Below are 16,701 nucleotides of genomic sequence, written 5' to 3'. Positions count from 1 at the left end.
GACAGCCAATAGCATCTTTTTGTTCTTTGCAGATTTTTATTACTAAATTACAAGAAGATCTCTCGCTCTCAGGTCTCTAACTATAAAAGGTACGGTGGAACCTTTCGCCCTTCCCCATCCTTTCCACTCCTCCAGCCCTGCAGGGTCCCTCCCAAGAGGTACTTGGTTTGTATGACTGTCCCTGGAACCATTTCTGGAATCTGGTCATCCCCAAAGGCCCTTCCCAAAGCGACTCATCAATGTGGGTTTATCTGTTGCTGTCTCTGGGAAGAAAAGGGAAGAGGGGCATCCCTTTGCCCTACTGTGTGAGGAGTGACCAGTTACTTCCTTATCCTCCCTGGATAGGACCACTGGCTCAATGACCTGTAACGGCCATTTCAGCACTTCCATTCTGTTTGTCTCCAAGGCTTCACCTTAGGTAAGAACTTTTCGCTCTCATTCACCTCTCAGGGGGCTCTGACTTTTTACAGCTGAAGGTCCATCTTATCTGAGATGGACAGTATTACCTAGCAGCATGCATACTCTAGCAACATGAACGACATCAAGAGCAACAGAGAACTGTACCAGCAATACACAGCCTTGGCCCCCAGGCTGCTGGCCCGCATCTCCAAACTGCTCACTATTTGCCGGAATGCAGGCATTTCTGTACCTAAGGGCATCAGGAACATCTTTGAGTTCACTTGGGAGGAACTCACTGCCGACCCCATGGTACCTACTGCGTCTGACATCCTGGGCCTGGAGATCAGCATTGGATCCCCACCTGTGGTGCTTATGGAATCAACCTCCATGCAGGCCCCTGTCCAGAAGAAGGCACCCCCACCAGTACTACCACCTCCATCACTGCCCACACCCACTGGGCCTGCCAGCTTCACCCGCTCTCCCACCCATGGCCATCTGGTGCACTCTAGCCGGGAAATCCTGCAGAAATTCCAGCGGCGGTCCATCCATCTGCTGACAGAGCTGCTTACCCTGAAGATGAAGGCCATGGTGGAGTCTGTATCTGGTAAGGCTGGCTCACCAGATTCTTCTCCATTTTTTCTGAGCCCAGAAGGATCTACCCAGACTGATGTGTGTGTGTCCACCACAGCCACCATAGCCCCCCCAGCCAGGTGTATAAGAATATGCTAGGGATAGGTGGCAGCCATGGGTCTGCCATAGGAATCGAACCCTGTCCCATAACCCCCCTCAAGAGTCATCCTCTCCCCCCAAACTGTTCTTTACTTTTTTCTCCCATTCCCCCAGTATTGCTGAGCTCAGACTGGAAGGTAGGCTATGGAGAACAGTGTGAGGCCAGAGGCACTGAAGGGTGGAGTTTGTAGAAATGAAGGGTGGAGAGAGGCAGCACCCAGGAAGAGGGGGGTGAATTGAGAGGGCTGATTGGTGTTTAGCAAGACCATCCATGGTAAGGGTATAACCCCAAGATCAAGGAGGGAAGATAGAGCCATATCAGTAATTGAGCCTTCTAGATGCTTCTAGAACTTGCTAGATGTTATTTTAAATACTAATGGCACCAGGACCCTGGCCTGTGGGTAGGAAGAGAGAAGGGTAAGGTGGGTAGAGAGCAAAATGCTACCTGACAGGTCTTGGGAAATCGAGACCCTTCCATTAAGGAGACCCTTCTATTAAAAGACCTTCACTTGCTTACCCTAGGAATAGAGCTTCCCTCTACCCTTATTTCCTGGGCCATTTACAGAAGTCTTTTCCTGGAAGCATTAGCCCTGTGCTGGGAGGAAAATGAGTTGCTTCAATGATTCCTTTAGTAGGTGCCAATCCTCTGGACATCACAAGGCGCTTCGTGGAGGCCAGCCTGCTCCTCCACGTCAATGCCAAGGAGATGGCTCTTGACTACCTGATCAGCACAATTGGAAAAAGTGGCTATGGTGCCGGACAGACAGGGAAAGGTGGGTACCCAAGCTTCAGCCCTTAGAAGTTCGAATAGTGCCACTAAGAATGCAATAGAAAGGTCAAATCCCCAGTTTAAACATTTGACATCTCCAAGAGTTGAGGTGGATTCTCAAACAGAGATTCTGGAGCAACAGAGATTCTTAAATGCTGCAGGTGAGTATAGAAATCGGTGCAGTTCCCATGGAGAGCAGTTTGACGGTATCTGCAAGGTGGTCGATGCTCTAGCATGTGACAACTCGGCAACTTCTCTTCTAGGTCATTCCCTAGGGCTGTGCTTTTCAAACTGTCTGCGGTAAAGGACCAACTTGTAAAATTGCCGATCTCTATCTCTCGTGGACTGACGTTTTCAAAAATGTGATGTGACAGCAATGTAAAATTGACACAGAGGTTTCTAAATGTTTACTCTTCATTTTTGTGCTCATCTGGCCATGGGCTGGTGTGGATTCTCATCAGTCCACTAGCCACACTTGGCTAGTCACACTTGGCACACGTGTACAAGAAGTTGTACCAGAATGTTTATTGCAGTACTGTTTGGAATGGCAAAAGAAAATAAAATTGAAAACAACATAAGTGTCCATCAATAGGAGGAAAACAGTTGATAGTCTATTTAAACAATGGAACGTAGTGAGAAGTAAAAATCAAGCACTTGTACAGCATAGGGACTGTAGTCAATAATACTATAGTGACAGATGTGTCAGATGTGACAGAGGCGACCACACTTACTGTGATGAGCAGTTTGTAATGTGCATAAATATTGAATCACAATATTGTACACCTGAAAGTAATATAATATTGTATGTCAACTATACTTCAATTAAAAAGAAAAAAATAATACAAAATGAAATAAGCATTAAAATGCACATATCAGTACAGATAAAATCTCAAAACACAGTGTTAAGCAAATAAAAGAAAGCAAGTTTGAGAAGGATACATTTGGTATGATACTATTTAAATAAAATTCGGAAGAATACAAGCAATATTGCTTTGGGTACAGTATAAAAGCGTGGAGGGGAATGCTGGATGCTAAGTTGGAGGAAGTGAGCACTAGAGAGGGGTGGAGGGGAATAGGATCTGGGAGACACAGTGAATCAGTTGTATCTAATGTATCTCTTAAGCATGGTGGATATACAAGTACAACTGACCCTTGTGCTGACCCCCCAAGCAGTAAAAAATCTAGATGTAACTTTTGAGTCCCTCAAAACTTAACTACTAATAGCCTAATATAGATCAAAATTCTTACTGATAACATAAACAGTTAACACATACTTTGTGTGTTATATATATTATATACTGTATTCTTACAATAAAATAAGGTAGCGAAAAGAAAATTTGTTAACAAAATCCTAAGGAAGATGGGGCGCCTGGGTGGCTCAGTCAGTTAAGCATCCAACTTCAACTCAGATCATGATTTTACAGCTTGTGAGTTTGAGCCCTGTGTTGGGCTCTGTGCTGACAGCTCAGAGCCTGGAGCCTGCTTCGTTTTCTGTGTCTCCCTCTCCCTTTCTCTTTGCCTCTCCCCTGCTCACGCTCTCTCTCTCTCTGTGTGTGTCTCTCAAAAATAAACATTAAAAAAAATTTTTTTTAATCCTGAGGAAGAGAAAATATATTTACAGGACCGTACTATAGTTATTGAAAGAAATTCACATATAAATGGACCCTCACAGTTCAAATCCATGTTGTTCAAAGGTCACCTGTGTTCATTTTGGATGCCTGAAAGTCATCCTGCCTGTTAGGTTTCATAGGGAAGCGTAAAAAAAATTTAAATCTCATAACCATTGACCCTCACCTGTAAAATCCATCCCTCCCTGTAAAATAGCATCTCTCCCCGTCCACTGGATGTTTGTCCATCTTGGACAAACCTTTCCTTGGAGGTCAGAGCTTAAACATCTGATAATATACATGTACAGTACAAATAAATTGCATAATAAAATTGCCAGCCTTGCAGGAAAAATGTGGGATTTCATGGAGTCAGTGGAAGCGATGTTGGAAAGCTGCTCAGTCCCCATGCGAAGCCACTGACAATGGCACAGTGAGGCAAAACCAATCAGCTACTGGAGACAGGAACATCATCTGGGGCAGCGACTCCTTGCAGAAAGGATGATTTGGGGGTCAGTTAAAAATAAAAACTGATAAAGCCCTTGGGTATTTTTGCAAAGAAAAACAGGAAGGTACTCATAGGTTGCTATCCTACAACCATTCAGGAAAAAAGAAAATCACCCCACCTCAAAAAATTTAAAAAAAATGACACAGTCATTTTTATTGCTTTTGAGAATTAGAGTGTGCTTACAAAATCAACAAACTTTCATTAAATACAAGGTGAAAGAAAGTTATTTTGATAAATTTTGGGGTATTTTTCTAAGCCTCAATCCAAGTATGCTTTATTTTTTTCTTTTATTAAATTTTATGAAGTTTTTAATTTTAATTACAGTATATTTAACATACAGTGTTGTGTTAGTTTCAGGTGTATAGTGAGTCAGCAATCCTATGCCTTGTTCAGAGCTCTTCACTTATTTCACCCCTCCCCCGCCTACCTCCCCTCTGTAACCATCAGCATGTTCTCTGTACTCAAGAGTCTGTTTCTTTGTTTGTCTGTCTGTCTCTCTTTTTTCCCTCTGCTTATTTGTCTTTTCATGTGTCTCTTGACCATCTGGTTGTCTTTGGAGAAATGTCTGGTCATGTTTTCTGCCCATTTTTTAATTGGATTATTTATTTTTTGGTTTTCGAGTTTGTTTTCATTTTCTAAAATAAAATTCCAATTGGATTCCCCCACCCCCACCTCCGCACTATTTACCATGACCTGGAGGTCTTTGTTTTAAGGGAATTTACTCTTTGCGCATGCTGCTCAGGATCAGCTATGCCATGAAAACACTGGCCCTCTAACTATGCTGTAACTATATACACAGATGGTTACCAGCATGCATGGAGTCCTGCACCTTGCATTCTGTGTGGAGCTTAGAGATCCATCTCATTTGTGGGGGACACTGCCTGCTGGTCTATTGCATGGGTAGGAAAGTCCCACCTGGCCCAGCGGCTCACCCTCAGACCTGCCCAAGATGCTCCCCTACCTGAATGTAGCGTTCCCTTACCTTGAAAAGGAAATGGTTGTCAGTATTCCACCCCATAAGGTGTTTGAGCATTCTTGCAGGGTCACAGACGTTCACCCGTGATTCAGTGGCTTCCTGCCTCCCTTCTGGGTTGTGGTTAATATGGTGGAAGAGAATTTGCAGAGAACTGAGCTGAACTCTGGAGAGGCTTTGATGATTTCTGCATCCTGCTACATTAGCAAGAGTGTTCCACCACACTCCCTAAGAAATCTCTCACTTGCTGGCATGTCTGTTCCAGATGCTCCTCTTTAAACAAGCCTAGAGCTTGGGAAAAAAAAAAAAAAACCTAACCAACAAAATATAAATGAAGGACTGATCTGTTCTTTTTGGAAAAGCATTAATCCTAGAAGGACTTGAATTAGCTCTTACAGGGCATTAAAAAGAAGATCCAAATGCTGTTGACGTATTTTACATGACTTTTGCTTTTCTGGACCATCTTACTGCATGAGGTAGACTAAAGCTGTAACTGGGTCTGGAGTAGTCTTCCCTTCAAGCTACAGCCAGAATATACCCCTTGCTTAAGGAAGCATTTCCTTAGTGATAAGCCTGCTTCCTGCCTTTTCTCCTTTCCAGTACATACTAGTCTGCCTTGTCATGAAAGAAAACTGGACTGCTCCTTGATTTTCAGTTGTTGGCAATATTACTAAGTAAAACATATACAAAAAAGGAAAACAAATAATCTTGCCATCTTTATTTACATAATTCCTATTTTTCATTTTTGTAATCTCCTTTTTGGTTCCCCTCCCTCCCTCCCTCTCTTGCTCACGCACGCTCTCTCTCTCTCTCTCTCTCTCTCTCTCTATATATATATATATATATACACACACATATATATACGTATATATGTGTGTATATATATGTGTATATATATGTGTATATATATGTGTGTATATATATATATGTATACGTATATATACATATATATATATGTATATATATACACATATATATATATTAATACTACAATTTTCCTGCCTCTCAGTTTCCTTAACTGAGAGACAAATGTTTGCCAACATAGCTATATATTTTAATAATTGTTGCTTTAATTCATTGTAGACTTTTAATGTTCAGGTTCTATGATTAACCAAATGCTTAGATTTTCAGTTTTCTACTATTAGTATAATATGCATCGCAATATGCAACTTCAGTTTCTCTTGGTTAAGATTGATTAAGAGGGATTATTGGGGCAGAAAATTTCAATATGTGTACAGCTCTTACCAAATACTATTTTCTAGATGGATTTTGCCTATACCAGCATGGTTGACTGGTTTTATCCCATCTTTACCAGTATTGGCTGTTGTCAGTTCATTTCTGCTAACTTAGAAGGTACTGAAAGTTATCCTGATCTTAACTTTTGTATCACTAGTGAAGGTTATTATTTGCACGTGTGCAGTCTCTGGTTATAGTCTTTATCTATTTAGGTCAGGTCTGCCATTTTCTTTAAGAATTTGAATGAACCATGATAAGTTGCTTAACATTTCCTAACAATTTCATGCCTAACCAGCGAAATGACCATATTTGGGTAAAGAATGAGTCAATGATTTGATGAAGTTTATGTAAGTATGATCACGATTTTCCGCCAGTGATGCGGGTGCTAAATTTTAATTCTCAAGTGGTCGGGTATCAAATGATTCTATGTGAAACAGTGTGATTCTGCAAGAGCCTGATTTGTTGTTGAAGAAGCATCTGATTTCAGTGTCCTGGATAGAGAATAACTGGCCCAATGTTTATTCCCTCCACCTAGCGCTGCACTCTTATACCTGCATTTGCCCTCGCAATAATACCATCACCTTCTGTGCTTGCTGCTCCCGGCTCCCTGTGCTGGTGTCATTACTCTCTTGAGGGATACTATAGTGGGGTGAGGGGTACCGTCGGAAAGGAATCTTAAAGATTCCCCTTAATTACTCTGAGCCTGCTCATGCATTAAAAGTCTTTTTCTTCCAAGATGTGGTTGTTTTGTAGCAATCAGGGCACTTTAGAATATCTACTCTACCATACTGTCAGAACAAAAAATGTAATACTAAATTTTTGGCTACAAGAAAAATTGAAAAGTTGAAAAAAGAGTTCCTCCATCTTCCACTCCAGATTCCTCTGTGAGCACTCCAACCATGGGTGTGAACTCACCTTACCAGCTTGTCTACGAGTCATCTACTGGCTGTCTGAGCTTTTGCCTCTCAACTGGAAGGGAAGTCAAGAAGAAAACAGGTAACAGAGGATTCCAGCAAAGAGCTCTTAGCCCATCTTTGGGGGAGGGGGTGGGGGAGGGGATAGAGGATTCCCAGTGCAGGTTGATGAGATGCTTTGATTTAGTTTTCTGATAGGAAGGGTACATGGCTGTCCTGCCTGTTGGCAGAAGCTATTGACACAGATTCTTTCCCATAAAAGTTGACACATCTCAACCCAGTCACTCCACAGTGCAGTCTCATCATTTGATTGTTTTTACGTGCCCTCTGTTCCTGGTGATGTGGTTCCCTTCACACAGGACAACATCCCTATCAAACCTACATCTTCCATCCCCCTCAGTATCCCAAACTCACCCCCTCTATCAAGAGAGAGATCTATGTTGCTCCTACTCACACAGCCAGTGGGGGAACGAGTATCTGAAGAGACGTATTTGGATACCAGACCTAACAGCATGTCCCAAACTGGGCTGATTCATGCAGAAAGAAGAGAAAGACATAGAGGGACCTGCTATCCCACGGAAGAGGACACACAACAGAAAGAAAGGCTTAAGACAAAGAACAGGTGGCAGTAGACCAGATAGTATAGCAGCAACCATGCAGCCAGAACCTCAGAGAAATAAGTTGGGAGTGGAAATGGCAAGGCAAAGTCTCATGGAATTTCCAATTACCTTCTCCCCAACCAGCTGTGATGGCAGATGGTGGAATGGGGTAGGCAGGGAGGACTGTACTTGCAAAGTAGGTGGTAGAAGGATCAGCAAAAGGTGGGAATGCTCAAAGATTGTCCGGTTGATTCCCACAGACACTGGAGGTAAGGCTGGAAGTTGAGAAGTTTGCATTTTATTTCTGACCCTGCCTCTTGCTGACTATGTGATTTGCCTTCCTCCAGGCCTCATTCTCCATATCAAGCTCCTCCTGTGTCTTCAGTTAGTGAACAAATGTTTAGTGAACAATTGCTAGTTATCAATTGCTAGTTATCACTGTTCTAAATCCTGGGGGTATACATGAGGACTCTAAGACAAAGAACACCTTCCCAAATGGAACTGACATCTTCAGCTTCCTTGTTTGGAGTAGATGCAGCCGCCCCCTCTCGTTTCCCAAGCTCCTTTACCTCTGTTGATGTGCTTTCTGTCACTGTGGTTCAATAACCCACAGCATCATTTCCAGCATCCCAATTTATGTGGTTTTATTATATCCACTCCTGAGCTGGCCCTAAATCAACAGAATCCCTTTGAGAGAAGACAAAGTATCTTCAAGATAAACTATGATTTAATGATTTTTCCTCCTAATGATCTTGCAGGTGATGCCTTCTGTTGGCCTCTTTGTCTGTCCATCTGTTTTCCTCTGCTACCCCACCAAAATGTGATTTGTCATGATCTGCATCATTCTGACTAGATGTGTGTTCGTGGTGTTGCATCTGTTATAGGTTCTTGATATGTTTAGAAATTAGTCTCATACATGCATGCCAGAATGGATGATTAACTTTCTCTAATAGTTTGTAAATGACCATGTAGACCTGTTTTGCCCAGGAATGTCCCAGTTTATGCTTATTGTTCTGACATAACATTTAATGATGCCCACTTTCACTCTAAAAACTTTCCCAGTTTGTATATGTTGTACAGTTATTCTGGTTTTAGGCCACTTTGAATTTTGGACCTCTGCTCTCTGTTCATGCACATGTGCTATCACACCTTACCAACTGCCCCCTTTGCAGTTCTAGGACCAAGCAGACTTGGAGTAGACAGGCTTCAGGAGTTGAGTCTACTCCCTGAGGGAACAACAGCTATTTTTTGAAAGTAGCCCAAGTTTACAGAAGGAGAACTGAGAGAAGTCTGTCAAAAAATTGTTCCTGGTTGAAGTGAGAAGATATCACCCTCAAGGATCCAAGGCAACTAGGGCCAAGCCAGACATGAATGGTCAGACTAGAAGATGTTTCAGGAGGTCAGCCAGCTGCCAGCTGGGACTCAGGGCCAAGTCTCTGGTCTTGGGTGGCAGGAGGAGTGGCAAAAGGGACCAGAAACCACTCATAGTGGCAGATACCAGAGATGGTATCCAAGTACCAGCCAGAAAGCCGAAGAGTTGGCTGACAGGAAGACTTAATTTTGAGGCACTCAGGACCCAGCTGGAGCCTGAGCAGTGGCCCTGGCTTGAAATTCATTTTCATTCTTGAAACCAGGATGAAGTTGAGCCTACATATATTAAGAGAGAGCATGGGGCTCCAGTTGGGTGGGCAGCAGAGGCTCAGAAACATGTGGACCTGAAATGATGCCTCTGGAATTTTAGTCATGGAGGACTATCTCCACAAGTTCATGTCACCAAATCCTTATACCAGCTGACACCTGCCACAGGGTTATAACTGTGAAAATAAGTGCAATAAGCACAAAACATTGCCACCCAGAGTTGAGCAGGCAGAAGAAAGAATAAGCAAATTTGAAGATAGAACAATTGAAATTATTAAATCTGAAGAACATATTTTTAAAAAGTAAACAGAGCCTAAGGGACCTGTGGGACACCATCAAGGAGAATAACATACACATTGTGGAAGTCTCAGAAGGAGAAGAGGGAAAGGGATAGCAAGAATATTTGAGGAAATGAAAAGTCCCAAGTTTGATGAAAGGCATGACTATAAACACCAAAGAAGTTTGACAGACTCCAAGTAACATGAACTCAAAGAGACCCACACCAAGATACATTATAATCAAACTTTCAGAAGACAATGACAGTGAATCTGGAAGGCAGCAAGAGAAAAGCAAATCATTATATACAAGGAATTCTCAATAAGATTATCAGCAGGTTTCTCATCAGAAACTTTGGGGGCCACAAGGTACCAGGGCTGTATATTCAGAGTGATAAAAGAAAAAAAAAACTGTCAACCAAAAATCCTATATTCAGCTAAACTGTCCTTCAAAAGTGAGGGAGATATTAAAACATTCCCAGATTGGCAAAACCCAAGGAAGTTCATGACCACTAGACCTACCCTTCAAGAAAAGCTCAAGGGTGTCCTGCAAGGTGAAATGAAAGGTCACTAGGCACCTTGAAGCTGTATGGAGAAATAAGGATATCAATAAAAGAAAATACATGGGCAATTATAAAAGCTAGTATTGTAATTGGTTCATAACTGTACTTTTTGTTTTTTACATGATTCATTTATTTATCTTAATTTTTTAAGTGTTTTCCTTTTATTTTTGAGAGAGACAGAGACAGAGAGACAGAGCACAAGTAGGGGAGGAGCAGAGAGAGAGGGAGACACAGAATCTGAAGCAGGCTCCAGGCTCTGAGGTGTCAGCACAGAACTCGATGTGAGGCTCGAAGTCACAGATTGTGAGATCATGACCTAATCCAAAGTCGGATGCTAAACCAACTGAGCCCCCCAAGTGCCTCTGTTTTTCAAAAGGATTTAAAAGACTTATACATTTAAAGAAAAAATTATTAGTTTAAAAGCTAGTATTACTGTAACTTTGGTTAACTACAAATTTTATTTTCTACATGATTCAAAATACTAATACATTTTAAAAAACCGTTAGTTTATGTTTTGGTGCATATACTAAATAAAGATGTAATCTTGTTGGGGCACCTGGGTGTCTCAGTCAGTTAAGTGTCTGACCAGCTCAGGTCATGGTCTCGCGGTTCGAGCCCCGCGTTGGGCTCTGTGCTGACAGCTCAGAGCCTGGAGCCTGCTTCAGATTCTGTATCTCCCTTTCTGTCTCTTCCACTCCCCTGTTCACACTTGGTCTCTTTCTCTCTCTTAAAAATAAATACACATTTAAAAAATTATAAAGATATAATCTTGTAACAACTGAAAGAGGTGGGAATGAATCTGTTAAAGGAGAGTTTTTGTAAGTTAAGCTGATAAAAATTCAAATTAGAGTGTTAGAACTTTGGGATGTTAAACGTAATCCCCACTGTTTCCCTCATTGTAACCACAAAGAAAATAGCTATACAATATACAAAAAAGCAAATGAGAAAGGAATTTAAATATCTTATCACACAATCAACACAAAACAGTATTGTAGGACCTGAGGGACCAAAGCCATAAGGCATTTAGTAAACAAAAAGTACAATGACAGAAATCCCTTGTCAGTAATTACTTTAAATATGAATGGATTAAACTCCCCAATCAAAAGACAGAGATTGGCAGAATGGATTAGAGCACATGATCCAATGATGTACTATCTATAAGAGATTCACTTGAGATCCAAGGACACAAACAGGTTGAAAGTAAAAGGATGGAGAAAAGATATTCTATGCAAATATTAACCAAAGAGAACGGGGGTAGCAATACTAGTATCAGACAAAATAGACTTTAAATCAGAAAAGATTACAGGAGGGGCACCTGGGTGGCTCAGTCGGTTGACCATCTGACTCTTGATTTTGGCTCAGGTCATGATCTCACAATTGTTGAGATCAAGCCCCATGTCGAGCTCTGTGCTAGGCGTGGAGCCTGCTTGAGATTCTCTCTCTCCCTCTCCCCTTCCCCTGCTTGAGCATGCATGTTCGTTCGTTCTCTCTCTCTCTCTCTCTCTCTCTCTCTCAAAAGTTTATAAGAGAAAAAGGACACTGGTATTAATAAAAGTTTCAATACAACAAGAAGATATAATAATTATAAATGTTTATGCACCTAATGACAGACCATAAAAATATCTGATGCAAAAAATATATATATAGCTGAAGCAAAAACTGACAGAATAAAGACAGTTCTACAATAGTGGTTGAAAATTTCAATACCCTACTCACCATAATGGAAAAACAACCAGGCAAAATATAAGTAAGGAAAGAGAGGAAATAAACCAATTAGAGCACAAACAACAAAACAATACACATTCTTTTCAAGTGCACATGGGAGATTTTTCAGGATAGGCCATATGTTAGGCCACAGATTTTAAGTCTCAATCAATTAAAAAGGATATACAAAGTATCTTTTCGGACCACCGTGGGATGAAGTTAGAAATCAATAACAGAAGGAAAACTAGAAAAAAAACACAAAATTGTGGAAAGTAAATAACACATTCTTAAACAACCAACAGATCAAAGAAGAAATTGCAAGAGAAATTAGAAAACAGAGATGAATAAAAATTAGAATACAATATACCAAAACTTACAGGATGCAGCAGAAGTAGTTCTAAGGGGGTAATTTACAGTTTTAAGTGCTTACACTAAAAGATAAGAAAGACATCAAATAACCTAACTTCACAAGTTAAGGACCTAGAAAAAGAAGAAGGAACTAAAACCAAAGCTAGACAAGGTAAAAAATACAGATTAGAACAGAGAAAATGAACAATCATACACCAACAAATTAGATAACTTGCATGGAATGGATAGATTCCTAGAAACACAAAACCTACCAAGACTCAGGAAGAAGTAGAAAAATGTTGATAGATCTATAAATACTATGGAGATTAAATCAGTAATCAAAAACCTACCAAAAAAGAAAAACCCTAGACCTGATGGCTTCAGTGGTGAATTCTACCAAACATTTAAAGAACTAATTACAATTATTCTTCATTCTCAAAGTTTAACAAAAAAATAAGAGGGAACACTTCTCAACTCCTTCTGTGAGGCCAGCATTACCCTGATACCAGAACCAGACTAGGACACTACAACAAAAGAAAACCACAGACAATGTTCTTTATGAACATTGATGCAAAAATCTTCCACAATATACTAGGAAACGGAATTCAATAGTACATTAGGGATTATACAGCATGACACCAAGAAGGATTTATTCCTGGAATGCAAACATGGTTCAATAACAAAACTCAATCGCAGAGTGAAGGGGAAAAAAGCCACATGATCATCTCAGTGCAGAAAAAGCATTTGACAATTCAACACCCTTTCATGATTAAAAAACACTCAACAAACTACGAATAGAAGTGAACTACCTTCACGTGGTAAAAGTCATATGTGAAAAACATAGAACAAGCATCATATTCAATGATGAAAGATGGAAAGCTCTTCTTCTAAGATCAGGAACAAGGAAAAGGTACTCAAGTTCACCCCTTATATTCAACTTAGAACTGGAAGTTCTAGCCAAAGCAAGATTGAGAAGAAAAGGAATAAAAGATGTTCAAATTGGAAACACATATTAGTGCATGTATGGACCCAAGTGTCCATCAATGGATGAGTGGATAAAATGTGGTCTATACATACACATCGGAATATTGCTCAGCCTTTAAAAGGGAGGAAATTCTGACACATGTTATAATGTGGAAGAAGCTTGAGGACATTATGCTAAGTGAAATAAGCTAATCACAAAAAGATAAGTACTATATGGCTCTACCTATATGAGGTATTTAGAATAGTCAGACTCAGACAGAAAGTAAGGTGATGGTTACTAGAGGCTGGGGGGAGTAGACAATGGGGAGTTGTTACTATTTAATGGGTAAGAGCTTTAATTTACAAAACGAGAAAGTTATAGAGGTAGATGATAGTGATTGTTGCACAGCAGTGTGAATGTATTTAATATCACTGAACTGTACATGTAAAAATGGTTAGGATGGTAAATTTTTGTTACATGTATTTTACCACAATATGTGTAAAAAAAAAAAAATGCAGTCTTAGTCTGTCGATACACACTGCCCTCTGCAGAAGGCCCAAGATTAGCCAGTGTCGGAGAAGTGTTGCAGCCAATTGAGTTGGAACTGAGATTTTCTGTCTTTAATCAGAAGTGTCAAAAGGGAATCACTTCAGCATGCATGGCAGCCCCAGGCCCAGGCTGTCCTGGGGAAACATAGCTGGGTACGCCACTCTGCACGTGCCTGTTCCTAACACATTCTTAGTTGACTCACAGAGCAGTGTCTCTGTGTTATAGTGACATGCCAGGGATTCCCATCCCTGGGAAGCATGAATGATGCCCCCCGATTATTTTAACTATCAGGAGAAGTTGCTATCCTCTGCCTGCCACCTCACCCCCATGTGAACATGGCGTCTTAAGAAACCATCCTCTAGGGGCGCCTGGGTGGCGCAGTCGGTTAAGCGTCCGACTTCAACCAGGTCACGATCTCGCGGTCCGTGAGTTCGAGCCCCGCGTGGGGCTGATGACTCAGAGCCTGGAGCCTGTTTCCAATTCTGTGTCTCCCTCTCTCTCTGCCCCTCCCCCGTTCATGCTCTGTCTCTCTCTGTCCCAAAAAATAAATTAAAAAACGTTGAAAAAAAAAAAAGAAACCATCCTCTAGAACCCCTCTCTAACTTCTTCCTCTCCAGCCACAGGCAGATCAAAAAACTTCGAAGACATAACCATGTCACCCCTCCAACGAGGACTTGGAAACTCTGCCTCTGACAGTATGGAGTTCAGCGACCCCTGCCCTGAGGCCCGAGAGAAGCTGCAGGAGATGTGTCGCCTTATGTGAGCGTCTGGGTGGTTGGGGGCAGACGCGAGCATTGGGTATGGCTGCCAGCTACCTGTGTGTGCATGACGGGGAATTCACGGGAGTGTCTGAGCAGGGCCAGGAAGTGCCAGCTGCCCAGTGCCCCCAACGACAGTGACCAGTGATGGGGTGATGGCCATCCCTCATATGCATTCATGTCCCTACACTCTCACCACTCACAGTCCTTTTCAGCCCTCACTATAACCTGATGAGGAAGAAGGGGTATGCCCATTTTGCGGATGAGGAAACCAGTAGCCGGAGCAAGCCAATAAGCTATTGCCAGAGGTCCCATAATTTGGTGGACCTGACACCAGGTCATTGATCTTAGCCTCCTCACCTTTTGCAGGGCTCCTTACACTTTTTAGGCTTTGTGCCTTGAATGTTTATTTCTTAACACAATTTGTCAGATGTTTTCCTACAACAGCAGCAGCAGCAGCAGCAGCAAAAATCCTCTCAGAGCAAACAAAAAACATTGACCTGGGTGATTAATGATATCTATGATTTTGGGTCCCACAAGTCCTAGTAAGTTAGTCTACATTTCTCCAAAGGCTCAGACCATGGGCCATAAAGGATTTAAAACCTAGCCCCATCTAATGCATATGTCTTGGGCTCCCATGGGCCATCATTGCAGCTACAGAACATGGGAGGAGGGAAGCTACCCAGTTTGCCCTTTACTGTAACATTCTGGATGGAAGCTCAGGAGTGGGGAGTGAGCAGAGTCCCCAGACCCTGCCCTCCAGACTCCCCTTCTGGACTCAGTCCCACTCCATGGGTCCTCATCCCATTGGAAATCAGGCAAGGAATGGTTTCAGAAGGGTACCAGGGCCTTCCCAGTTCTTCCTAAGTACTGCCTTTAGGATGAGGGGGAGTAGGGTGGGCACAGGTACTTTGGGGACAGAGAAATGGGATGAGAGTCTTGGGAGCTGGGCAGGGGCTATAGAGAGAGTGTTCCTGGTGAGTAAGAGCCAAGTGGCTAGAAGATATGTTGGTCTCCTTCCCTGCAGAGAAGCTGAAAGGGCCTCGTGGAAAGGGAGGAATTTCTCCTACCCCATGATCTTTCGCAACTACAGGGCAAAGATGCCCTCTCATCTAATGTCAGCCCCGAAAGGGGACGCTCAGACCCCTCACCCTCCAGGTGCTCAGACTTCCACTCCCACCCCTCACCAGCCTCCTGCCCATCAACAGCCTCACTTCAGCCAACATTCTCAGGAGTCTAAGATATCTAAGAAGGTCATCAAGTTACATTACACCTTCTGTGATGGGTCCTCCTTCGTGTAGTATCCTTTTATTTGCTGCTGCCCCTTCTCCCCAACAACTCAGCCCCAGAAAATTTCTGGGTTTGAACAGGCCTGATTATTTACTTTGGCTTTTCACCTGACCAGAGAAGCCTGGTCACAGGTTCTTCAGGACATTAAGCATCTGTCCAGGTCAGAGAAGGCTCTCTTTGGAGGATGTCTGGGTGGGAAACAGTGCATCAAGAAGTCACCTTGGAGGGGCGCCTGGGTGGCTCCGTGAGTTGAGCGTCTGGCTCTTGATTTTGGCTCAGGTCATGATCTCATGTTTGTGAGATTGAGCCTCATGTTGGGCTCTGCACTAACAGAGTGGAGCCTGCTTGGGATTCTCTATCTGCCTCTCTCTTTGTCTCTCAAAAATAAATGAATGAACTTAAAAAAGAAGAAGAAGAAGTCACCTTGCAGCCCCGGTCCTGTCATTCACTCCCCAGTAGGCAGTGGGGCTGGACCAGATGCCCAACTCATTTGGCAGCAAGGCTGTGAAGCCAGAGAGGGCAAAGCATTTATTCCAGGTTCTGCACTCTGAGTTGGATGATACGTCAAAGAGAGGAGACACTAAGCCAGACATTCTTGTCCCTTCTTTGTAGGAACAGATGGTGTGACTCAATTTAATGTCACAAAAGGAATTTGGTGGCAAAGCCAGGCCTAGGTTCAGGGCCACTTCACCTCCATTTAGGGACCTCTTTCTGGCACCATTTTTATGCCTTCTAGGATTGTTTCCTCCAGCAGAGAATAGGAGATGGGGGATGGAAGGGACCCTCATTTAATAATAAAACCTCGGGGCGCCTGGGTGGCGCAGTCAGTTAAGCGTCCGACTTCAGCCAGGTCACGATCTCGTGGTCCGGGAGTTCGAGCC

The 16,701-nt window shown here is 42.4% G+C and overlaps 1 protein-coding gene across 1 annotated transcript in view; it reads left to right on the top strand.

Annotated features, from left to right (window-relative positions):
- CA2H3orf20 (chromosome A2 C3orf20 homolog) overlaps positions 1-16,701 on the top strand; it is a 99,191-nt gene that overhangs the window by 10,089 nt on the left and 72,401 nt on the right. Inside the window, 6 exon segments of the mRNA XM_047849153.1 lie at positions 33-89; positions 346-1,003; positions 1,764-1,901; positions 7,095-7,214; positions 14,390-14,531; positions 15,558-15,830. Of these exon segments, the coding sequence (XP_047705109.1) occupies positions 532-1,003; positions 1,764-1,901; positions 7,095-7,214; positions 14,390-14,531; positions 15,558-15,830 (1,145 nt within the window). The 5' untranslated portion in view covers positions 33-89; positions 346-531.

The sequence above is a fragment of the Prionailurus viverrinus genome, chromosome A2, assembly GCF_022837055.1.
Source record: "Prionailurus viverrinus isolate Anna chromosome A2, UM_Priviv_1.0, whole genome shotgun sequence".
In the NCBI taxonomy this organism is placed as follows: Eukaryota; Metazoa; Chordata; class Mammalia; order Carnivora; family Felidae; genus Prionailurus; species Prionailurus viverrinus.
The sequence above is the reverse complement of the archived record's forward strand: the minus strand, read 5'-3'. Positions and strand labels throughout refer to the sequence as shown.